The sequence below is a fragment of the Lissotriton helveticus genome, chromosome 5_1, assembly GCF_964261635.1.
Source record: "Lissotriton helveticus chromosome 5_1, aLisHel1.1, whole genome shotgun sequence".
NCBI lineage: Eukaryota > Metazoa > Chordata > Amphibia > Caudata > Salamandridae > Lissotriton > Lissotriton helveticus.
In genome coordinates, this window is record NC_136065.1 from 1,058,485,423 (window position 1) to 1,058,511,928 (window position 26,506).

Consider the following 26,506-nt stretch of genomic DNA (forward strand, 5'->3'; position numbering starts at 1 on the left):
GGCCCCTCATCATCCCAGAAGAAACCACTGGCACCATGAAGTCCTCCCCTTCCATGGGGCAGGTGCCCCTTTGGACTCCTGCCACTCCACGCCTACTCCAGAGGGCTGCAACTCATCAGCACAATGTTCACATCCATTCTAAATGCCTTCACGTCTTCAGCAACCTTCGCAGATGCTTGGAAGCATACAATTTCCCTCCCATTGCTTAAGAAACCATGGCGACTCCTTCAATTCTCACCAACTATAGACCACTCACCCTACTAACATTCTCGTCCAAGGTCTTAACGAACATCAACAGATGCCTCACTGAATACCTCAATGGCCACTAGCCCCTCAACCTCACTCAGTTTGGTTTCAGATTCAGTCACAGCATGGAAACTGCTCTCATCGTCGCCACAGATGATGTCCGCATGACTCTAGATGGAGGAGCAAGGAGAATGATGGTGCTCATCCTCCTGGACCTCACTGCAGCATTTGATGCTGTCTCCCACCCCATCCTCACCCTACATGCAGAATCCATGGCCACGCTGATGGATCTGCTTCTTCCTGATTGGAAGGACTCAGTCAGCATTGCATGGTACACCTTGGACGCTCGCAATCTCATCTGTGGAATTCTGCAAGAATCCTCTTTAACCCGACCCACTTCAATGAATACAAGATCCATCTAGCCAGCATCATCTGCTCTCATGATATCAACGTCCTTTCCTATGCCGATAAAATGGAACTCATTCTCCCTCTCTGACAAGATACCCAGGACCCGGGTCAAGCTGAATGCCTGCATGACTGAAATCGCCCAATGGATGAAGACCAACTGTCTACAGCTGAACACTGACCAGACTGAATCTATGATTTCCAGGAAGAGCACTTCACAGTGGGACTCCGCCTGATGGTTATCAGACTGACACCCACCCCACCACCCACACCAGGAACATGGGGATCATCATCAACAGCAGACTCGACAGGACCATCCAAGCCAATGCCTCACGCTTCCATACCGTGAAAATGCTGAGGAAGATTTTCAAACTACTCCAAATCAGCACCCAGTAAACCGTCACACAGGTCCTTGTCACAAGCAAGCTGGACTATGGGAGCTCCCTCTATTCTGGGATAAACTAAAAGCTCACCAGAAGACTGCAAATTATTCAAAACTTGGTGGCCAGAATCACTCTCAACCTTCCATTCCACACTCACATCACACCACACCTCAAAGAGTTCCACTGGCTCCCCATACACAAATGAGCACAATTCAAACTTCTCCCCTGCACTTTTAAGAAACTATATAACGCTGTCCCAGTATAACTCAACATTTGCATCTGCTTTCACAAACCTTCCAGACACCAGTGGTCAACTGGGCACCTGCTTGCACACATCCCACACATACTGAAAACCAGACCCAGCGGTCGAGCCTTCTCCTACATCACTCCTAAAGCGTGGATTGACCTGCTGCTACACAAGTCTCCTTTTCACATCTTGTATTCCACAAGAAGCTGAAACCCTTTTTTTTAGGAGTCCCACTAGGTCCTAGGTTTGGCTAGACTCACATCTTCTCAGTACCTGACTCCCTTCATGGGTAATAGTGCACTCAACAAATATACATAACCTAACACCTCCACAAGCCCCCCTTCCACCCTCCCTCGGAACTGGTGCATTAAGCTGAACTAGTGCTTGCTGTTAGCTCTAATAGCTTGAGTCAAATAAGAGGTTGTTGATTGTAATCCCCATCGAGAGTGGGGCTTTCCCTGTGTTTTGTGATCCTGTAGCAAGCCAGAATCCTGCTTAGTCAGTTACTTGAGATTGGTCATTTAACCCTCTTTCACATTATGTCTCTATTGGACAGTGGCCAAAGAGCCTTCTAACTTCAGAATACAAAATTCTGACATGTTGAGAATATTTATAATATTAGTGTATGTTTTTCTGATTTACAGAGCCCCGTAAGAGCAACTTCTAAAACAAAACGCATTCCTCATCTTTTATGGACACTTGCAGATCTTCCCAGTTTGAATGGGCATATGTTTCTTTTTTTTTTTTTACAATTAGCTTTTTAGATGCCTCTTATTTCCTGTACTTCTGCCTTTGTCTCTATGAATTTTGGAACACAAAAGCCTTTTCTTCTCTAGTCTCCATTCATTGTGCAACCCACCCTAAAGATTTTTTGCTTTTCATTTTCCTGATTGTAATAGCTAAAGTCTGTCCTCAAAAAGGAAAGGTGCATAGAAATTAGTAAAATATTTGACTGGCTTGCTTTGCATATTATGGGTGTGTCAACCAATCAACTCAAAATACTTCTTGTCCAACTTGAGGAGTGATCTCTCAGCTCCTCCTTAGAACTCTTTAAGAATAATGGGGCCACTGAAAGCTTGCTAGGTCTGGTCTCTTGGGCCTGAAACGTAGAAACATACTTTTATGTACTATATCAAGATGGCATTACTTGTTACTTAACATATAACTATTTCTTTTATTTTAGCTTTGATCAACTTGTTGAAGTTCCTTATGTCCAATGAGACGGTGCTATTGGCAAAACACAACATTTTTACATTGGCCCTAATGGTAAGCATTATGAGAGGAGAGATAAAAGCTTTATAACACCTTCTGCATGTATATCATTCATTTATCTAAAATGTAAAAAAACAAGCTCACCTTCAGATATCAAATATCAGCCTACTAGACGTTCAACACCAGATGTGGGGTTGAGTTGTGTGCTATTGGTTCAGCTCTATATAATGACAAGATGTTAGGAGTCTCCATATACAGTGCTAATAGGTTTTTAGGTCCAGCCTAGGCAGCACACATGCGCTGTCCTCAAGACCTGTTGTTATCTCCTCTATCAGCTTTTGGCATGCCCATGACTTGCCATTTGTTTGTTGTTGTGCCATTTAGAAATACAGCGGTTTTTTTTGTGCATTGGGTCTGATTCTCCTGCCTTTGCATGCTTGGTTCATGCCCAGGCGATTTCACTCATTGTTTGCTTGCATTGGCCATCACAATATGTCCCCGGTTCCTCCTGGTCATTCTGATCTGCCTTTTTATTTTGTAGGCTATCAGCGCTGTTTAAGGCTTTCAGGACATTTCACAAGCAATGCTCTGTTCGGCACCTGCAAAGTGGCAATTTCTGTCCGGTAGCTGTTGAGCTATGCCAATTGCTCTAACTCAAAAAAATGCGAGACTTATTGCATTTCTAATGCTAGTTTAGATTGTTGTAGACTCGTTTCTCTAGATCTTCTGGCCCTAAGGACTCAGTCAATGTGGCAACCCAAATTAGAAAACCAGGTGGATTACAACCATGCCACAATCAATTGAGTAATATTTACGTGAGATGTGTTTGAGGAACAACGAATCCCATGGCACTTTACATGTATAGCTAGTGGAACCCTCTGTCATTAAGGGATAACACACTCAAGAACACTAGAAAACAAGGAATGCATTTTAAAAGTTAATTTTAAAATTGGACATCTAGTCTGGTGCATACAATATGAATTGTAACCACAATCAAGACACACAAAACCGCAGCAGCATTTATCAAAAGCGGTGTTGCGTAGTTCCTACAAATCTATATAGGACATGTTTTATGTTTTAGACAACATAAACTAAGGGATTGGTGTCCAGACTGATTCCAGACACCCCCGAAGGATATGTTAGTCTGTAGACCAGCTAGCTCTCAGTGCCACTATGAGCCCCTCTTACCAAGGAGTGAATAGTTTCTGGCAACTATCGGACATGACAACCATGACCCCTCGGGGATCTGGAACCAGTACAGTACTTTTTGCTCAGTCACTCTTGCTCACTTTCTCTTGGAGAGATACACAGAATAAACGGTGGGGACATATTCAATAAGTATTTATTGGACCAGTGTCATTCTAGTGTAAAATATGTGTGCTCTAACAGCCGTTAGACAAACAGATATTTACGGTTATTAGCACTAATAGAGTAAAGAAAAGGTCGAATTCTACCATATGCTAAAACAATGACTATATGCAGGCATATATAAACATAACAGTAATAGTGCATACTCCTACGATGCAAACCCTAACTAGATATACCTAGCATATATGTTGTTGAGCATATATGTTGTTGTGTAGCCAAGAATCCCCTTAGGATAGAGCCAACCCCAATACCTGATGTGGGAGGGTGAAGGACCCTGTCTTGATCTCGAGATGGACACCCCGCAAGGGATGTCAGACCACTGCGTGCTGGAGTGTCTGCATGCAGGGACCTCAGTGTCTCGCGTTAGCATGGAAGTCTTTCTCCTCTAGTTTGCCCAGCAAAGATGTAGTGCTTATATACCCAAAAGGTACCCTCAGGGGTTCTACCTAGAAGTGTACTACGGGCATGTCAGGCAAGGATGACGACAGTGGTGACCCTTATACAGAGTTATTATGCAGAAGATGGTAATCCTGATGTGATACTGAGAACCCTCCTACATAATACATGAGGCTAGTTTTCGGGGAAAACCACAGGACAGTCATGTAGCACCTAACTAGGTAAAAGGTCAGCGCAAAAACCCGTTATGCAGAACAATGGTCAGTCAGATGTAGGTAACAGGTCATGTAACTACCTAGACCTATATTGGGGTACATTGGGGTTCATAACACCCACTCCTCATCCGACTGGACAACATAATACTAAATGCTAAAATATGCCTGTTTTTAAAAGCATAAACAAATAGCTAAAATATGAATCTGAAAGAGACACGTTAGTATTAGATTCCTTACCTTAGAATATCCCCAGGCGTCAGACTGGATCCGGAAATGTTTGCGTAGCAGTACCCTTGCGCGTCGGTAGCCGTCGTCTGCGGCTCCGCGTCCGTCGTCGGCGTCGTGGGCGCCGTGATGACGTCGTCGGAGTACTTAGACGCCGCCTCCGCGTGCTGACATCAGTTCTTCTTCTTTTTTCCGTGCCAGCAAGCGCAGATCTGGAAAAAGCAGTAACCCTAGTCATTTTTTGACTAACTTTTTCATCACTTTTGATTGCTCTCGAAGTCTTTCGACTCCGACGGTGCCTTAGGGATGCCCGGCTTTAAGCACTGCGATGATTGCGACCGCCTGATGTCGGTCACGGATCCTCACCGCGTGTGTTTATCTTGTCTCGGCGTCGACCACGACTGCCGGGCTCTCTCTTCGAAAGCCAGACGGGAGCGGTCCCGCGCCGCGAGAGGTCCCGATCCCATGGGAGGTCGAGGGACAGGTCGCGGGCTCGGAGCCACCACAGTTCCGAGGGTAGGCCGCACTCCTCCGGGTCGAAGTCGTCGTCAGGTAAGCGGCACAAGAAGTCCAAGCGGCGTCATCGCTCCTCTGACTCCCCCCGACGCTCGCGCGATGCGGCCGGGGGTTCGGGTGACACCACCCACGCGGCTCCGACGGAGTCGCAGGCGCCGCGTTCAGCCCCACACCCTCCGGTCCCTGGGCTCAACGCGACGCCGGAGGAGATCGAGCGCTTCCTCATGGCCATGAGGAAACTCTCTCCTCCGACGGGCTCCGCGGCGCCTTCGGGCCCAGCGGACCCGTCTGGGACCCCTAGCGGTTCGGGGGGATCTGCCCCGACGCCGTTGGGTGCTTCGGCCCCGGCGCCACCGACGCCTTCGGGCCCGGCGCCGCAGGTTCCCGTTATCCCGACGACGCCGGCGCCTTCGGGCCCGGCGGCGAGGGGTTCAGTTGTTCCAGCGCCGCCGGCGCCTTCGGTCCCGGCGCCGCAGGACGCCGCTGGACCTCCTTCGGGATCTGGTTCGTCGCCGGTGGACCTTACGACCTCCCCGGCGTCGGACCCTCAGGTGTCGCCTCCGGCGCCGTCCTCGGGCGGCGCCGTCCCCGGTTCCACCTTCGTTCCTGTTCCGGCGCCGGGACGGCCCCGATGGGCGCCGCTCCAGACGTCGTTTGGAGAGTTTCACTTCTATGAACAGGCCCCATTGGTTGAAAACCCTGAGTTTCAGGAGATGGGTGATGAAGAGGACTGGGAGGGGTCTGAGGACCCTCTGACCAGGGAGTGTCAGTCTCATGAGGACTGGACAGGAGACCTTGGGGAGGCCAGTGGCCTGGACACCTCTCCAGACACTGGTTTTGTCTCCCCTCCTACCGTGGCTTCGGAGGAGGGGGCAACATATAGTGTGGTGCTGATGAGGGCTGCCAAGGCCTTTGGCCTTGAGCTCCCCGTCGCGGCCGTGAGGACTAACCTCCTCACTGAGGTCCTTAAACCGCAGTCAAGCTCGGCCGAGCCTCTGCTGCCCTTTAATGAGGCCTTGACCGATGTTCTTCTGGGCACTTGGTCCAAGCCCGCTACGGGTTTGCCCGTAGATAGGAACGTGGCCAGACGCCACCGCCCAGCCCCGGGCGACCCATGTTTCCTGTCCTCCCACCCTACCCCCGAGAGCCTGGTCATCCAGGCCTCCAATTCCCAGACCGCATTCCCGTCGGCCCCGCCGGACAGGGAATCCAAGAGGTATGACCAGTATGGGAAGAAGATCTTCTCATCCCTTAGTCTGGGCCTGCGGTCTTCCAACACTGCCTGCCTCTTGGGACGTTACACCCACTCTGTGTGGGATAAGGTCGCGGAGGTGCTGCCAGAGTGTCCGTTGGAGGTACGGGCCAAACTCGGCCAAGCCCTTGTGGAGGGCCGGGATGCAGCCAAGTATTCCATCAGGTGTGGGCTGGATACCACCGACTCGCTAGGTAGAGCGATGGCAACGACGGTGACGGTCAGACGCCACGCCTGGCTGAGGACCGCCAACTTCTCGGCAGATGTCCAGAACACACTCATGGACATGCCGTTCGATGGCCGTCGCCTCTTTGGCGACAAGGCAGACCATGCGCTTGAGCGCTTTAAGGACTCCAGGGCTACGGCCAAGTCCTTGGGCCTCTCAGGCCAGCGCCAGCAATCGGCTGCCTTTCACTCCTTTCGTGGCCACGGAAGGGGTGCGCCCACACGCGCCGCCAGCCACGCTCCGCAGGGCAATACCCAACGCGGTGGCGGCCGTGGGAACCGCCGTCCGGGCGGTCGGGGGCAGCGGCGAGGTCAGTCCACACCTTCCCCCGCAGCATCCGCCTCAAAACCCTCCTAGTCCGTGCTTTCAGGCCCATGTGACGCCAGTGGGGGGCAGGGTTCGCCATCACCACCTCCACTGGCGCACTGTCACATCGGACAGGTGGGTGCTGCAAATCGTCCGAAGGGGCTACTCCCTCCCCTTTGAGGCGACTCCTCCAGCCATGCCACCGCAGAACCACCGTGTATCGGGGGATCATTTGCGACTTCTGCAGGAGGAAGTTACGGCCCTCTTGGCCAAGGGGGCCATCGAGCGCGTTCCTGGGCCAGAAGTAGGGTGTAGTTGCTACTCCCACTACTTTCTGGTACCCAAGAAGGGCAAAGGGGGCCTACGCCCTATCTTGGACCTAAGGAACGTCAACGGCTTCCTCCGGAAGGAGAAGTTCAAGATGCTGACACTGGCTCAGGTCCTGGCTGCCCTGGACCCAGGAGACTGGATGGTAGTGTTGGACTTGCAGGACGCTTACTTTCTTATCCCCGTCCTGCCTGCCCACCGGCGCTACCTGCGGTTCGTGGTTGGCCACGAGCACTTTCAATTTACCGTGCTCCCCTTCGGCCTTACCAGCGCCCCACGGGTGTTCACAAAGGTGATGGCGGTGGTCGCAGCTCATCTGCGCAGGTTAGGGGTTTCAGTCTTCCCCTACCTCGACGACTGGTTGTTGAAGGCGGGCTCGCCCCAGACAGTCGTCAGCCACCTCCAGACGACGGCGGACCTCCTGCACCAGCTGGGGTTCTCCATCAATGTGCCGAAGTCACACCTGTGCCCCTCTCAGAAGCTCCTCTTCATCGGAGCAGTTCTGGACTCGGCACGGTTTCGGGTCTATCCGCCCGAACAGCGGGTCCGGGATATTCAGGCTCTGATTCCCATCTTTCAGCCGTTATCCCGGGTTTCGGTCAGGTTGACGCTGCGGCTTCTGGGGCTGATGGCCTCCTGCATCCTACTGGTGCATCACGCCAGGTGGCGGATGCGGGCTCTGCAGTGGGACCTGAAGTTTCAGTGGGCCCAGCATCAGGGCAACCTATCCGACCACGTCCTGATCTCGGAGGGCACTGCGAGACAGCTGCAGTGGTGGCTTATGGACCGCGATTGGGTCAGCGGCAGATCCCTCTCCCTTCCCCAACCGGAGCACGTAGTTGTGACGGACGCGTCCCTCCAGGGCTGGGGAGGCCACATGGGAGAGGCGGAGATCAGAGGCCTCTGGTCTCCGGCGGAAACCCGGCTCCACATCAACCTGTTGGAGCTCCGGACGATTCGTCTGGCACTGAAGGCATTCCTCCCCTCTGTCCGGGGGAGTGTAGTGCAGGTATTCACGGACAACACCACCGCCATGTGGTACTGCAACAAACAAGGCGGGGTGGGGTCGTGGATCCTTTGTCAAGAGGCTCTTCGCCTTTGGCAAGGGCTGGAACACCAGGGCGTGACCCTGGTGGCTCAACACCTGGCAGGTTCTCTGAACGCCAGGGCGGACGAGCTCAGTCGTCGGTGCATGATGGATCACGAATAGCGTCTGAACTCGGACGTGGCGCAAGGCCTCTTTCAGCGATGGGGAGAGCCTTGGTTAGATCTATTCGCCACCGAAGAGAACGCGCAATGTCATCAGTTCTGTGCGTTGGAATTTCCAAGGCGGCACTCGCTCGGAGACGCTTTTCTGCACGAGTGGAGTTGCGGTCTGTTGTACGCCTTTCCGCCTATACCACTTCTGCCCAGAGTGCTGAAGAAGATCAAGCGCGACCTGGCCCAAGTCATCCTTGTGGCTCCGGACTGGGCGAGAAGGTACTGGTATCCAGAGCTACTCAGTATGTCTGTCGATCCCCCGGGTCTGCCTCTTCAGGAGGACCTTCTGTCGCAGCAGCAGGGGACGGTCCTCCACCCGAACCTGTCCAGTCTCCACCTCCATGCTTGAAGATTGAGCGGCGACAGTTGAGGCCATTTGACTTGCCTCCTGAAGTTTGTAACATCATTCTGGCAGCCAGGCATCCCTCCACAAAGTCGGTATACGCTTGCAGGTGGAACAGATTTGTGGCATGGTGCACATCAAAGGCTGTGGATCCCCTCAATGCCCCTCTTTCTGAGGTCCTTCTCTTCCTTCTTTCTCTTGCCCAGCAGGGCTCTGCTCTGGGCACTATCAAGGGCTACCTTTCTGCCCTTTCGGTCTTTCTCAGGCTGCCTGATCAACCTTCTTTGTTCAAGTCCCCTATCGTTAATAGATTTCTTAAGGGCATCACACACACGTTTCCTCCTGTTCCGTTTGTAATGCCTCAGTGGGACTTGAACCTGGTTCTTACCTTTCTGATGTGCGCTCCCTTTGAGCCACTTCACAACTGTCCTCTTCGCCTTCTGACTTTGAAGACTGCTTTCCTGGTTGCCATCACCTCTGCCAGGAGAGTGAGTGAGCTCCAGGCCCTTTCTTGTACTCCACCTTTCCTTTCTGTCCATCCGGACAAAGTGGTGCTGCGTACCAAACCTTCTTTCCTGCCCAAGGTTGTCACGGCCTTCCACATCGGGCAGTCTATTACCTTGCCAACCTTCTTCCCGCCACCGCATCCCTCTAAAGAGGAAGAGCGGCTCCACCGTCTGGACCCAAAACGTGCGCTCTCATTCTACTTGGATCGCACACGCCAGTTCCGGGTGGATGAACAACTCTTTGTTGGTTACGTGGGCGCGAAGAAGGGGAAAGCGGTGCACAAGAGGACCATCTCCCGGTGGATCATCCTGTGTATCCAGGCATGCTGCTCCTTGGCTAGGAAGGAGCGTCCTGCTGGATTGCAGGCTCATTCTACCCGAGCCACGGCGGCTACCACTGCCCTGGGCAGGGGTGTGCCCTTACAAGACATCTGTCAGGCAGCTACGTGGGCATCGCTGCATACGTTTGCAAGACACTACTGCCTGGACAGCCAAGTCCGGAGGGATGGCTTCTTTGGCCGTTCCGTCCTCCGGGACTTTCTGGTGTGATTATTGGTTCGCAGACCCACCACCGGGGTTGGTATTGCTGGGGTATCTATTCTAAGGTAAGGAATCTAATACTAACGTGTCTCTTTCAGATGCACAAGTTACTACTTGTGTAACGATATATCTGTAAGAGACATTAGTTAGTATTAGATTCCTTACCGACCAACCCATCCTCCCCGTTCTGCGAACCAATATCTAGGGTTAGGGTTGTCCCCTTTCAGGGCCCTAGTTTCAATGGCACCAGTGTTGGTTTTTAACATGGCTCTGCGTTTCTGGCGCGGAAAAGCTGTGTCTAAGAACTGACGTCAGCACGCGGAGGCGACGTCTAAGTACTCCGACGACGTCATCACGGCGCCCACGACGCCGACGACGGACGCGGAGCCGCAGACGATGCCTACCGACGCGCAAGGGTACTGCTACGCAAAGATTTCCGGATCCAGTCCGACGCCTGGGGATATTCTAAGGTAAGGAATCTAATACTAACTAATGTCTCTTACAGATATATCGTTACACAAGTAGTAACTTGTGCGTCTAAAAACATAGTAGGTGTTAAAAAATGATGATTAGTGAAAAAAAGCTCTGGGAGTCCTCTAGAAGTCAATATACTGTTAGACCAACTGAGCATGCTGAAAGCCACAGTGCTCAGTGAGAGCAGAAGAGGGAAAATAAAACAAAAATGATGTTTTCGAATTCCATTTGTAGTTGTTTTCGAATAAAGGCCAAATTGTTCCCAGCACACGGAGAGCCAAATATTTGTTTCCTGTGCTGGAGACGCAACATCACTGTTGCCTGCCTTCGCAGACGACGGTCCCTGTAACACCTCTTGGATCAGGTCAATGGAGCACAGGTGATCTTCTCCGGTTCCTACGGCTGTTGCTGTGAAAGATTTCAATGCTTGTAAGCTTGGTGTAGAGCCAGTGTCCATCACAACAGGAGCTGAAGCATCCTGTGGTGGCTCCGAGAATGCCGAAATTAGGATTGGAATATGCAGAGGACACTGCACTACATGGGCCCTTAACGGGTCCAGCAGTACATCCATGTCTGGAGGCACAACCAATGGAAGTGTTAGACAGAAGTCCAACACGCATTCTTGTCTGCAGAATCTATCCAGACTGATCTGAATGACAGAAACCAGTGCTCACTTAGTTCCTGAAGCCGATTTGTGCCCAGATGTAGTACCATGCATTCACTGCAACGTTGCTCCAAGAGTGCTTTTTCCATCTCCTTGGTATTTGGGACATCCATTGTGTAGCAAAAAAATTAAAACCAGGATACCCACTACAAGTCGCAGGATCAGCAAAAGACCTCCAATAATGCTTCGATATACAGAGAGTATCAAAAATGGAATAACTCCGAAAACCATCTAAAAGTTGCTTAATAGCCCAGAACCTATGGTCTTAAATATGGTTGTATCATACATGTTAAAGATACGATGTACCATTTCCTTGAAATGGAGCAGAAAGTTAGTTCGGACTAGGGCCTGTATCTCAGCCGAAAACTTTGCAACCGGTAGATCAAAAGTCTTGCGGACCTAGGTTAAGGCCACCTCTTTCTGTAGAAGTATGGCTTTCAGTCTCCTCAGAGAATCAAACCATATTAGGGAAACGTTCACTGAAGGCCATAGCTGCACCTCCCTGACTTTGTGGGTCGGTGGAAACAATACTTGCATACAACTAGTAACCCTGGATTTTACTATGACCAGATATGTGATGCCCGGCAGCTTCTCGCAACAACCTAGATCATTCAACATCAAATAACTCCTGTTTGATAGTAGTTTGAACACCAGATGAATCACTCAGCCGGGGACCCTTTCAACTGTCAAGTTAGGGTTGCAACCAAAGCGCTGCAAGCTCCGTAAAGCATAATATCCTGACAAATTAATGATCCACTTAACAAATTCTCACAGTCTGAACTGCCGAGAAAGACTTCAGTCACTATTTCTGCATCTAAATCTGTAAGGTAACTCCCAAGATTCATGGATGTACTCCCTACCCAACGCTTCATACCTTCCTACCGGGTGGTATTGTAGGCAATATTGAAATTGTAATGTTGTCACTGCCAATGTGATATGGCCTTGGATTAACCATTCTGTGGAAGGTGATGCTGCCACGGTGAAAGGTAATTGGTCTAATTTGTCAATGTGCAACATTGTATATTTTGCATCTCTTTGTGCCATTGTGGTCTGCCTTTTTGTTAAATTATAAGCAGAGAACAGAGACGTACTGTTAATATATCGCCAGGGCACGTGTCTGGAGCGCTATGAAATTAACGTCCAGCTTACTAACAGAATTGATCGTATCTGTCATTTTCCATGTTGAAGAATGGACAAATCCTGTTCCAAAATATCTATAGCAGAAGACACAATGTTGCCCAGTGAATAAATCCTTGCTGTTAGTATGGTCATGCCATTGTCTACCACTGCCAAAGCCTTTTCTAGGTTAGCCCTATCAATTTCACGTAATCTATCAGCAGCCTCCTGTTAAAAGATTTTCCATACTTTGTTGTAAACAGCATATAAGGAGCGTTTTCGATGTGGTTTCCGGGGACCTTACAAAAAATCCCTTAGATCCATGTCATCTTAAAGTAAGGATAAGTGTTGTTGGTGCTGGGGTAGTGTTGAGGTCTTTAACCAATCTAGGCATAACTTCCCAACACTTTATGATGTCACCACCCCCAAATGTTCCTGTTGTACATAGCGTTGATCATGCCTATGGATACTAAACCCATGGGTGTTTCCCCTGAATCTTGATTGACACTTATTCGTGTCTATAGGCCAAACCAACCATCCCTTCCAATTGGGGACTAATGAATTGTGTGAAACCTCATGCATGATGTCATCTAGCGTGCCCTTACTATGTTCTGTATAATTTAGCCATTCCTCAAAGTGTGAAGGCGAGGGAATACGAAGTGTGTGTGCCCTCACTATGTTCTGTATAATTTAGCCATCCCTCAAAGTGTGAAGGCAAGGGAATACGAAGTGTGTTCAAGTCCTTAAATCTTGGCAAACCCAAGACAGGAAGTTTGTTGCACAGTGCCTTTCAGGAATATAATTTGTTGTGGTATAAATAATGCCTGAGTTCCCTGAACCTGGCATTCTTCAGGTCCCCAGACTAATTTCATGTCTATAGTGTCTTTCCCTAATTTGAAAATGTGTTCAGACAGTTGGGAGATAAAAGAAGCAGAGTATATCTGTTTTGCGTTGGTGAGCATATTTTTCTTTGCAGGAGTAGGTGCAAGTTTATATTAATATGAGCATGGATCTTATGTTTTAAACCCAGAAAAATAAGCAAACTTTTGTGCAAACGTTTGTGAACTACCTTTCGGTGGTGTTGGGCAATGTTTCCATTGGTGGTATGTGAAAACATTACGTGGAATACTTGTTTTGTGCAAAAATTGATGAACATAATGTTGGTAACAATACATGATGTCAAAATCAGATGTATCATCATACATTTCATTTTTGGAGAATGCAGCAGATTGTTCTAAATCAGGCAGCATACTATTTGTATTTTTTTTTTTATTTCAAAAGATTTTATTAGAAGAGTTTTGTACAGTACAGATATGGTGAAGGCAATATTGGTGTAAGTGTACGCCACCGGTTTCAGGACCATGTTCCCATGTGGTACTGCAGAGCGTTCTGGGAGGGAATGTCCATTCAGAAGCAGATAAAAAGACAGTCACTACACCTATCAGTAGACCAAATGCACAACATAAACTAAGGGATTGGTGTCCAGACTGATTCCAGAAACCCCCGAAGGATACGTTAGTCTGAAGACTAGCTAGCTCTCAGTGTCACTATGAGCCCTTCTTACCAAGGAGCGAATAGTTTCTGGCAACTATCGAACGTGACAACCCTGACCCCTCAGGGATCGTGGAAACAGTACAGTACTTTTCACTCAGTCACTCGTGCTCACTTTGTCTCAGAGAGATGCACAGAATAAACGGTGGGGCCTTTTTCAAAAAGTATTTATTGAAGCAGCGTCATTGTAGTATAAAATACGTGTGCTGCAACAACCATTAGATACAAACAAATATATAAATGTAGAGTTCTAGCGTAGTGCTAAAACAATGAATATATGCAGGCATATATAAACATGACCGTAATAATGCATACTCCTATGATGCAAGCCCTAACTTGATGTACCTAAATGTACCTAGCATGTATGTAGGTGTGTAGCCAAGAATCCCCATAGGATAGAGCCAACTCCATGTCCTAATGTGGGATAGCGAAGGACCCCGTCTTGGTCGCAAGATGGACACCCGCAAGGGATGTCAGACCACTGCGTGCTGAAGTGTCTGCGTGCAGGGACCTCAGAGTCTCAGTCAGAGTGTCAGCTTGGAAGTCTTTCTCCTCTAGTTTGCCCAGCGAAGATGTAGTACTTATATACCAAAAAGTTACCCTCAGTGGTTCTACCTAGAAGTGTACTATGGGCATGTCAGGCAAGGATGACAACAGAGGTGACCCTTATAGAGAGTTATTATGCAGAAGATGGTAATCCTGCTGTGATACTGAGTATCCTTATGCATAATACATGAGGTTAGTTTTCAGGGAAAACCACAGGACAGTCAGGTAGCACCTAGCTAGGTACAATGTCACTCAAAAACCTGTTATGTAGAACAATGGTAGGACAGATGTAGGTAAAAGGATGTGTAACTACCTAGGCCTAAATAGGGGTACATTGGGGTTCATAACAGCGTGAACAAGAGGAAATACTCCAACATGATTGTGGTTCTATATTCATAGCAATTATCTCCCTATTCTGCTGCTTCTGGGCACTAAGCTGATTCTAGCACAGTGGAAAATAAAACCTATTTCAAGGTTTTAGAGATGGTTTACAACTGCATACCAGTTTGAACAATAGGGTTTATGTTCACTATGATAGCCAGGCCTGCTGTTCTTGTCTCTCAAAGCCAGCTGCATTGATAAGTTGATCCAGCGGAGAGGTGAATGCAAAGTGCTTCTCCAGTACCCTTCAATTACAATCTGTGATATGATTTTGCACTGCCTGTCCCAGTGTCTCCTGGTGTGAAAGTCTCCTCTCTAACCCTTTTCTCTTTGTTTTTGGCTTTTATAACGTTATTTCACTGTTCTAGAAACTCTTCGAATAAATAATTAACAGAGAGAGGCATGATGCCATTTCACTTATTTTAATTCTGGAAGATCATGTTCCTTTGAACAACATTAAATGAAACATGTAGTTATCAACCTTCTACGAATGCACCAGAAATCAATAACACACAGTCTGCAAATGTATTCAAGCAATACTTGATTTTTACTTTGAAGAACATAATAACATACGTTAAATGCACTTTCTTTTTATCATGCTTACCCACTTTTGATTGATTCTTCGACACACATGTGACTTAAGCAGGGGAATACCTAGGAGAGAAAAGACATCATATTCATGACCGTGCAGTGTGGAATTGTGCAGCTTTTACAGTTAAGGGGCATGGTGAAAGTACAAAATGAGTTATTTTGAAGTTATTAAACTTCCCCAGCAGGTCTCTTTTATTGCTTCTGGAAGTGATTGTGGAGTGTTTAAGGGAAGAGCCTGTATTTCACCCTATGTTATTATAGCTTTGGATTTGGTCCAAAGAACCTCTGGCCGCTTAGCTATAACTAATCTGTTGAGCAGGCATTAGGCTCTGAGTCTTCCCTGAATGAGACTTTAGGGGGACTCTCAAAATCATCGCACTCCCCAATCTATCGATAACCTCACTTTGTGAAGTTGCGCTTACACCAGAATGGATCTGGAAGATTTCCATACCAACTAGCTTGTGCACGGGTAGGTGGCATTGTGAGGCTTTCTGTCATATCCGTCCTGCCCCAGATGTGAAGTTCGAGCCACTATATCTACACCACCTCCACATGTTGACATCGGTTCCTTTCTTCCCACACCTTCTGCGCAGATCTGGAACTTGCTACCTTGAGTCTATCAGAAATGACAGTTTTTCCCTCAAAAAATTCCAGTGTGCAAGGGCCACTTACCCTCCTACGACTGCAGTATTTAAACCGCATAAGGACTGCCACAATCAGATGTTGGTGATGTGCAAACACAAGGTCTTTCTCTGGTGCCTGAGCTCTAAGCAGGGTTCAGTGTTGTGTGACAAGTGCGCCAAGATGAATTCCAAGGCCAGCCAAGACCGCAAAGGCAAGTTGTACCTTGCCGAACATCAACAGAAGTTGAAGAAGGCCCAGTCGATCTTGTGAACTCATCCTCGAAATCGTAGTTGTCCGGTAAATTCAAAAAGAGTAAAACATCATAAGTCCATAGACGGCTCTCCCTTGTCCTGCCGCTCCTGTCACTCGGTATTGTGCAATATTCCGGATACCCCAAAGCTGCGAAATCCCTGGAATCTATTATGACCCTCATAGAGGCTATAGGCTGAATTTTTGGTACCCAACTGGGCCCCTCTGACAGTCTTTAGGCCCCAGGGATTCAAGCTGGCCTCCTGTCAGACCACTGCCGGCAGGTCAGCCAACTGATGCTGACTGCGCCACTTGGCCCACAGCCACCCCCGGCCTCCAGATCAACGCTGATGCTTCATGTCATGTTTATTAGGATGAAAGCTTATTTCTGAACTTGCATGATGCCAGTAACCTGGATACTTCTCATGACACTGGCTTCCACTCCCATATCCCAGATGTAGTCACTGAAGAGCCTGCTTCCTTTGTCATAGTGATATGGGCAAGCAAAGTCTTAGACCTCACTCTATCCACCACTGAGGTAAAGGCTAATGTGTTGACATAATGCTTCATCCTGGACAAGTTAACCAGGAGCCTCTATTGCCATTCAGTGAAGCCCTTATGGACACACTATTGGGCGTCTGAACAAAACCAGGATCTTGCAAACCAGCTAACAGGTAAGTTGCAAGGCAGCTCCGGATGGCCTGCCTTTCTCTTCCAACATATGTCACCAGAAAACTTGGCAGTGTAGGCCACCACCAGCCGCCTGACCACAATACGCTACTGATCACCCTTCCAGAATGAGAGTAGAAACCCATGGTGCCTTTCACCAAAAGAATGTTCTCCTGTGCTAGCCTGGGGGAATAAACGTATGCATTATGAAACATGGTGCCAGGTATCTTGCTTACAGTCCCAAATGATGTACGGTCATACCTCTAACACCTTTTTCAAAATGGACAAAATTCAGTGAACACTGCAAGATGCTCCATTAGATTAGGCCTGGACATGACAGACTCTGAGTAGAGCAGTCTGCACTAGTGTGGTGCTGAGGTGCCATGCTTGGATATTCTCCACTGGATTCTCCAGTGATGTCCAGCAGCCACTGATGGATATTCCCTTTCTTTGGGACTGATCTCTTTAAAGACTAGTCAGATTCGGCCCTAGAGCATTTTAAGGACAACAAGGCAATAATACGCTCTCTTATGCTCTCTATGGTGCACCAGTTTTCTCAACAATTTTGAGGCCTTGGGTGGGTATACTAACAAAGATACCACTAGAGTTTGCCTTAACAGTAGCAGCCCTATGTCCTTTTCAAAGATAGACGTAGGGTTCTTGCTGGCAGTGTCCAGGCACGCAGGGTCAATGATCTACCCAAACCCCGCATCAAAGATCGGGGCTGGCTGTTCTTCCCATTATTTCCTCCCACCTTTGCCCTATACAAGTTCTTTGCCCTCTGAACTTTTTCCTTCAGAAGGACAAGTTCAAAATAGTTACCGTAGCCCAAGTTCTGTCTGCCCTGAACCAAGGAGACTGGATAGTGGTATTTGATTTACAGGACGCCGGTTTCCACCTTCCCGTCCTGCTTTCCCACTGGTGTTATCTGTGGTTTCAGGTAGGCCAAGACTGCTTTCAGTTCTCTGTGCTCCTCTTTGGCCTTAGCAGTGAACCTCAAGTGTTCACAAAGAAAATCCTGATGGTCGCTCCTCTGTGGAGGTTGGGAATACCAGTCTTCCCATACCTCGAATGTGGAAGGTGTGCTCTGCTCTAACAGTCGTAAACCACCCCAGATGATGGCTGATTGGTTGACATCATTGGACTTTTCCGGCAGTGTGCTGAAGTCACACCTGACTCTTTCATCGAAGCCAGCCTGGATAAGGTGCTTTTCTGAGCCTTCCCTGTGCCTCAACGAGTCAGGCACATTTGGGCTATGACTCTGATGTTTCATCTTTTGACCTGGGTCTCAGTGAAAGTGGCTCTGGGGTTTCTTAGCTTCCTGGATTCCTGCATCCTATTTGTGGACCACGCCAAGTAGCACATGCGGGCTCTGCTGTGGGATACGAAGTCTCAGCACCAAGGGAAACATTCAAATTCAGGTGAGTTTTCAGAGAAGACTACGAAAGACCTGCAGTGGTGGCGGCATGACCACAGTTGGACTGGCGGCAGATCCCTCTCCCTACCCCACCTAGAACTAACAGTTGTGGGACAGATAGAGGCCAGAGTACTCTGGTCTCCAGTCGAGACCCATTTCCATATTAAGTTGTTGGTGTTGCGAGCGTTCATCCTGACCATCAGGGTGGAACAGGTACAGATTATCACAGACAAATCGACCGACATGTGGTACTACAACAGACTGGGTGGTGTGGAGTCAAGGGTCCTGTGCCTACACACTCTTTATCTATTGGAGTGACTGAATAGTCAGGGCTTCTCCAGAACAATGAAGACCTGGCAAGATCTTTAAATGCCAAGGCGTACAAACTAAGTTGACATTACCCAGTAGATCATGAATGGCAGTGGCACAGGGTGTGTTCCAACAATTGGGAGGAAGTTGGATCGATCTTTTGGCCACAGGAGAAAATGCCCAGTGTCCAAGCTTTTGCATGTTGTAGTTCCCAAATCTGGTTCTTCCTTGGAGATGCCTTCTGCCTGGATGGGGGATGGTGGTTTGTACTCCTGTACACCTTCCCTTCCCTATCTATCCTGCCCAGCGTATTGAAAAAAATCAAGAAAGACTGGGCCCAAGTCATCCTAGTGGCTCTGGACTGGACGAGTGTGGTACCCCAAACTTCTGGCTCTGAGCAAATCTCCTCCAATCCAGCTGAACGTCTGGGACGATCTGCTGTTGCAGCAGGGTTGAGTTTTGGGCGAGAGTCTAAACAACCTCCACCTCCATGCATAGAGATTGAAAAGCAAACCAAAGCGTTGATGGTTTTTGATTTTCAACCCAAAGTTGTCCTTGGCAGCCAGGCATCCATCCACAAAATTGTTCTATGCAGGACGGGTGAAAGAAGGTTGTTGTTTAGTCTTTCTCCCAAAATATTCATACTATGAATGCACAGTTATTGGATGGCCTGCTGTTTTGTTTGTCCTTAGCGAAGCAAAGCCTTCCTGCAGCAGCAGTTAAGGTTACCTTTCGGCCTTTCTACGTTTACCATATCAACCATCCCTCTTCAAGTCACTAGTTGTGATGCGTTTTCTGAAGGGGCAGATCTACATTTTCCCGCCAACTAGTTTTCTGATACCATAGTAGGACCTTAAATTGATTCTCACCTACTGATCTGCACTGCCTTCAAACCGATGCACAAGTGCCCTCTATGCCTATTGACTATCAAGATTGTATTTGTCATCACCATAGTGTGAATTGATTGAGTGAACTCATGGCATTGTCCTTGATAACCGATATGCATCTTACCATTTTTCCTGGAAAAATTAGTCCTCTCGACAAAAGCAGCATTCCTGCCCAAATTAGGCACATTCTTCCACATAAGGCAATCCATCACCTTGCCGACTTTCTATGCTCTGCTCTACCTCACCCCATCAAGGACGAGGAATGGGTCCTCCACCTTGACCCTAAGAGCGTGCTCAGCTTGACAGCATCTGGGACTTCGGACAGTATGGCCAACTTTTCTTTGGTTTCTCTCGGACTCAGAAAGGCAAAGCAGGGCAACAGAAACCATCTCTAAATGGTTTGTTTTATGCTTTAAAATTTGCTGTGGGCTACCCTATTAGCAGCCCCAGAAGGTTTGCACACTCTCTCTACCAGAGCAAAGGCTACTACCACTGCGTGGGCGCAGTGTGCCAGTCATGGGCAGTTGTCGTTCCGCGACGTGTGCGTTCCTCCCCACATTAACAAAACATTACTGATTGGATAGGCAGGTCTGAATGGACAGGCACTTTCCCCGGTCTGTCCTGCAGGACTGCCTCATCTAAGCATCTCCTGAGACTAACTGGGAAGGTGTACTGCCTTGGCATTTATTCATAATTGTCAGGAATCTACGGTTAGAAGACTTGATCGGAAGAACAAGTTGCTTACCTTCAGTAATGCCTTTTCTGGTAGAGACTCTATCTAAACACCGATTCCTCACTGACCCACCCTCGTCCCTGTCCTGTGGAATGGATAGTCAATAAGATGCCAAATCTACAAATTTGCACAGTGCACTGTCTGATTCCTATGGCTCCGCGTCCGAGAGTGCAGACAGAAAGAAACTGACATAAGCGTGTAGCGGTGGCGCATATATGGGACCCCAAAATCACATCATGGATGGGTTGAATTAGACTTGGTGCTGCACAGCGCCACCTACTGGTGCTCAAGGGAAATGCTATAAAAGTTCCTGGATGCTCTATGGTGCCTATGAAAATTCACACGGTGAGGAATCTGCGGTTAGATAGTCTCTGCCAGAAAAGGTGTTATCAAAGATAAGTGACTTGTTCAAGTACGATGTTATTCTGAGAACTTGTCAGAAGTATTCTGGTGGGGTCATAATAGGGATTTGGAGGTATTGTTCTAACTTTGGCAGTGGGTGTTGGGTCTTTAAGGTTATTTCTATTTTTATTTTATCATTTATTGTGTTCTGTGTCACTGCTGACACACGACTGCCACTTTCATAAAATACATGTTATACGTACTTCTGTACAGTGAAAGATGTGCTTTGTTTTCTAATCCGAATACAGCTTGGATTAATAGTAAATTGTTATGCAGTAGCAGATTGACACATACAAAAAATAACTTTGTTTGTATTCCAGTAATATATCGTTGACAATTAATATTTCTTTTTAGTTGAAGGAATGTGGTTTGCCCTGCTGGTTAATCCAGAAATATTTTGCATAAATACCTGGCACTAAATAAAGAGCTAATCTGTTTTTCCTTCCAGGTAGTGAATTTATTCAACATGTTCATCACATATGGGGATACCTTTCTTCCAACTCCCAGTAGTTATGATGAGTTGTATTATGAGATCATTCGAATGCATCAGATTTTTGACAACCTTTATTCAATGGGTGAGTATATAACGTCCATCTATGTGAACTTGATCATCGTGTTGACGCAAGCTGAATATTTTCTGTTTTGGAAAATGTCACTTTTTATTCTTCTTATTCAGTTTTGAGACTTTCTACGAATGCAGGCCAGTGGAAGGAGCCAGCCAGCAAAGTAACCCATGCACTTGTTAATATAAGGTAAGGTGAAAATTCACACATTAAATTTCAATGTGAGTTTTTTTCCCAGAAAATGCTAGGCCTTGAGGTCATGTCTCAATGTTTTCAGTTGCTTTATTGTTTCTCTTTAAGTTGTTAACTTGTCTAAAATGTTTTAGCAGTCCTTCACTAAGAAAATATCAATTGTAGGCATTGGAAATGTACTTCACATTGCACTTTCTTGTGTTCAAATATTGTCAAATCTCAGCACTTGTAGGTTTACTACTTAGTAGCAAAAGTGGAGGAACCAGGGGAAATAGTAAGAAAATAAGAATATCTGCTACAAAATTGGAGTGGTTTACAAAGGGAATCAAAAACGATACATCTAAAGTTACTACAGCCCTACATATGTTAAAAAAGCCGTAAATGTACTCTAGCTCAGCCTTGAAGTAAGTCGAGCACCACACACGGACACTTACTGGTACTGCAACACTTTCTCATAGAACATTAAGGAGGCAAGGACCTAAAGTAACGCAGAACACACAAAAGGTGATGAAGGAATGTTTGCAAACTGTTCAACCACTTGCAGTCACTCTGGGTAGCATTCCAACCCATTGTTTTTCACCCACTGTGCTGCTCTAGATAGAGGCTTACATAATGCAAATCAGTACTGACCCTGCTCATCATGGGAACAGTCTTGGCTTGGTTTAATCTGAGGTGTCACGGCAGGCACAAAAATGATGTTTTGGAAAGCTACCCTGAACGACTGCTACTATTTAGATTATTTGCAGGCATTCCTCCCATCACCTTTTGTGTGTTTGATGTAACACCCTACGTGGCACGGGTATGCCCAGATGTGAGCCCAGTGCTTACTGTACCACTGGAACCAAGCGAGTGGCGAGTGGCTGTGTTGAGAGACTGCATGGGTGAGTAGGTTTGTGAGTGAGTGGCTGTATGGGTAAAAAAGTGAGGTTGTGACTAGCTGTATGAGTAAGTGAGTGGCTATGTGAGTGACTATGGGTAAGGGAGTGGTTGTGTGAGTAGCTGTATGGGTAAGTGAGAGGTTGTGCGTGTGGCTGTATGAGTGAGTGAGTGGTTGTGTGTGTGTGTTAAAGGGACATTATAGTTAGGCTCAGATTTCCCTCATATAAAATCATAGAAATTCAGAAGTTATAGTTACTTGTGCTAACTAGAACGTATGCCCCCGTAATGCACTGCTTATGACCTCACATATGACATCACGCATGACGTGGTCAGTGACATTACTGATGACATCACTGCTGATATCTCAAATGATATCACTGATGACATACACAGAAACACTCACACACCCACTCACCCCCCCCCATACAACGGCTCATACATCCATTCATTCAACCACACAGCCACTCGCATTCCCATTCACAGACCAATACACGTACTCACACAACCACTCACTCATTCATAGAGCCACTCGCACAACCACTCACTCATACAGCCACTCACACACTCACCCTTACAACTACACACCCATGTATTCACCTATACAGCCTCTCACACACCTACCAATGCACCCACATAGCCTCTCAACACAGCCACTAACTCACTCACCAATACAACTACTCACACACCCACACAACCACTTACATACCCATTCTTACATACATACAAGCACTCTAACATCTGCTCACTTACCCATAGTCATTCACACACTCGTATTCTCCAATACAGCCGCTCACACACCGACTCACTTAACCAAACACATTCAAATAGCTACTTACAAACCAAGTCACTCACTTACACAGCCATTCAGACACCCATTCACTCACCCATACAGTCACTCAACTGCCCACTCACTAATACAGCCACTGACATACCCACTCTTCCACCAATACAGCCACTCACACAGCCACTCACTCACACAGCCACTCACTCACTCACACAGCTACTCACTCACCCACTTATACACTCACACATCCACTCACACACCCAAACAGCCACTCAAACACCACTCACACATGGATACACACAGCCACTCATATAATTTATGTTAGAAGTAGTGTCAGTCATTAGTAGTACTCCTAGTATACTAATTAAGCTTTTGTAGTAGCTTAGCATATATGTTTAACAGTCATAAACTCTTAGCAAATACACTCACTGGATGATGTCATCAAGTGATGCCATCAGTGATGTCATCAGTGATGTCACTGACCATGTCATGAGTGATGTAATATCATAATCAGTGCATTGCAGGGACGTACGTTATAGTTAGTTTAGGTAACTGTAACTGCTGAATTTCTGTGGTTTTTGTACAAGTGAAATCTGAGCCTAACTATGACGTCTCTGCAACTTTTGTTTTTTTCAGAGAATATATATATATATATATACATACATATATTCAGGCAACAAATTTATGACTCTGCACTCCTGGGGCCAACATTTGCCAAATTGATTCAATAAAAATCAGCAAAATGTCAACGCCTTTCAACCATTCCGTTCTTGATCACTGTAGCTGAGTCAGTGTTAACTTGCGATGTTAGTGCTCATGCATTTTATACCTGTGAGAAGTTGGCCTGATAGGTGATGTTTCCAATTCTGGAACCACCTGTTATCAGACCAAACAATCCCTTATGGTGTCAGGTTGTAAGTCAACCTTGTTAGACAAGCTATCCTAGGGGTAGCATGGACTAAGCAGCCTAAAGGCTTAACTTAAGAGGTCGTGTTAAGCGAGCTGTTTTACCACATACAATCCTGTAATATCAAATGAAAGGACACCAGACAAGTATATATTATAAAAATATATGTATTTATTACTAAAAACAATCCCCAGTATTCTTTATGAATAAAGGGGCACAAGCGTTAAATCAAAAGCACAGTTTAAACATACAAGTTGCACAATTATGGATGAGGGCGGGTGGCCACTCAAACCATATACTAAACAAGTGGTATAAGAGATACCAATCGAACAGTGGTTAGGCCTAGGGCCTAGGGAATCGCTGGGAGCAGTCAGGACAAGCAGTGCTGAAGTCGGGAGAGGCCCACGGGATTCGGGAGCAGTGCGGAAAGCGCACGCATGCACCAATGTTAACCAATGGTGCGTAAAAGTTGCAAAGTTAAAGTTTAAGGACACTTCCGCTGAACCTAGAGGAACAAAACTTAAGACACAGACCCTAGAGATGTGTACCAGTGTGGGAACACCGGCGGAGCAAAGTTACCTCACCCACAGGAAGCGGGTGCACAGGGTCGAAGTTGAGTCGGGTTTCGTCACGCAGGCTCTTGGTGCTTGGAGCTGAAAGGGATGCAGGTGGGGTGAAAGAGAAGTGTCCGGTGGAGTCCAAGGGCGGACTCGAGTCGAAAAGTACCTGAAAGTAGAGGGGACAGAGTCTGGGTCACTCAGCAGTGACCAGGGTGGAACCAGGATGGAACCAGGCAATGTCGGGCGCAATCAGGTCGCTGTCGAGGTGCTTCTCTCCGCTGTCACGTGGGCTCTGGGGCATCTACGACGTCCAGGAGCAGGTCACGATCTGTCCCACGCAGGCTCTCGCCGTCGGCGCTGTCGGCTTCAAGATTGGAGCAAACAACACTTGGCAAAAGCAATCCACGCGGAACCGGGAGATTGCTTCTCACTCGAACCAGGAGGGTCAGAGTGGGGGCTCCTTTTCAGGGGAGCTGGTGCAAATCTGGAGCAACCAGATTCACAAGTCGGTTTCAAGTTTTCGTCGGCACAGGGGCCACTAGCCGGCTGGCAAGTGACCGGGCCAACGCGTTGAGCCAAAAGTAGCAGAAGGGCCCCACGCAGCACTCGATGAGTGTAGAGGGGTGAGCTTCGGTGCAAGAGTGGCTCAGGGTTGGGGCTTCTCAAACCCCGGTGTACAGCTTCGAGGGTCACTCGTGGGCTGCACAGTCAGCGTCTCGTGGTCAATTCAAGATGGCGTGCCCCACGCTTCCGGTCGCCTCCACGGGTCTCAGCTCTGCAGGGACTGTGGATCGGGCTGTTGGAAAGCAGGCAGGCTTGATCTCGTCGATCTCTGTCGCTCGAGTTCCGGCGGGAACTGCAACAAAGTAGACGTCGATAGCTGGATGGTGCCTGTTTGCACAGGGTGGTCACTCCTTGACCACAAGGGAGATTCTTCGGGTTTCTACGTTGAGTAGGATGTCGAAGGGTCCAGAATTTCGTTTCTTATGTTTCTTCAGGCTAATCTGAAGTGCATTGGCACTGCTCCCACTCTTATTCGAATCTGGGGGGCGTGATTACCTGCTAGGTCCCCCCCTATGGGTGGGACCCAGGAAGGGGGTGGATACACCCCTTTCCTTTGATCCAGGCCGCCCTGGCACGAGGGCTGGAGTGCCCCAGAACCGGTTTGGCCGGATTATGCAAGGGGCAGCCTTGTGCGCCCCAGGCAGTGTCTGGTTTCTTTCAGACCTCCCTGCTACAATCCACTATCTCCTGTCTGGAGGGTGGTGACACCCTCCTGTGGCAGGAAACCCTTTGTCCAGGACCCATTTGGCTGAGTTTCGGTCAGCTGCAGGGGTCCAGACTCTTGTCTGTGGCAGAGGCATCCATTTTGTGGATCTAAGGTCCTTTTAGAAATTAACCGCATTTAAGTAAAGTAACATGTCTTACCCCTCTAGAGGGGTGGAATGCTATCCCCGTCGCCAGAACTGGCGAGGGGATAGTATTCCAAATCGTATGACACCTTACACGACATGTTTTGATAAAGCCAAACCAGAGTTGCTATATAACCGCGAGGATTATAAGGCACTTAAGAGTATATGGTATGGCGTTATCCTGAAACAGCTTAGGGAGTTGTTCCCGACAGCTGCAGACAGGCTCAGCTCATGCTAGAGCTCCATCTCACATTAAACCACGCACTCTGCCTCCAGGATTGATGAGGCCTTCCATAGGAGTGGCTCACAGGTTTATATGTGTCCAGATATAGGTTTAGATATAGGTATACTATATCTAAGTAAGGGGTGATTACACCACCTTACCCCAGCTGAGTGATCAGCCAGTTGTGTCAATTTAAGAACCAGCCAGGGGTGGCAAAAGATATGCTGCAGCCCCTGGTAGGCCTTGGTGGCCCCTATGCCCTGGGCACCTATAGTGCATTATACAGGGGCTGACAAGGAGTCCATTTCCAATATGTACCTAGGGTACATGGAATCCATTTTACAGAGAGAGCAGATGGCCTGGGGCCCTGATTAGCAGGGAACCAGGTCAACTAAGTCAA

At 47.8% G+C, this 26,506-nt stretch overlaps 1 protein-coding gene across 1 annotated transcript in view; it reads left to right on the forward strand.

Annotated features, from left to right (window-relative positions):
• ARMH3 (armadillo like helical domain containing 3) overlaps window positions 1-26,506 on the forward strand; it is a 693,715-nt gene that overhangs the window by 513,324 nt on the left and 153,885 nt on the right. Inside the window, exons 21-23 of the mRNA XM_078643614.1 lie at window positions 2,465-2,547; window positions 21,035-21,161; window positions 21,263-21,338. Coding sequence (XP_078499740.1) covers window positions 2,465-2,547; window positions 21,035-21,161; window positions 21,263-21,338 — 286 coding nt within the window. The remainder of the gene's footprint in view (window positions 1-2,464; window positions 2,548-21,034; window positions 21,162-21,262; window positions 21,339-26,506) is intronic.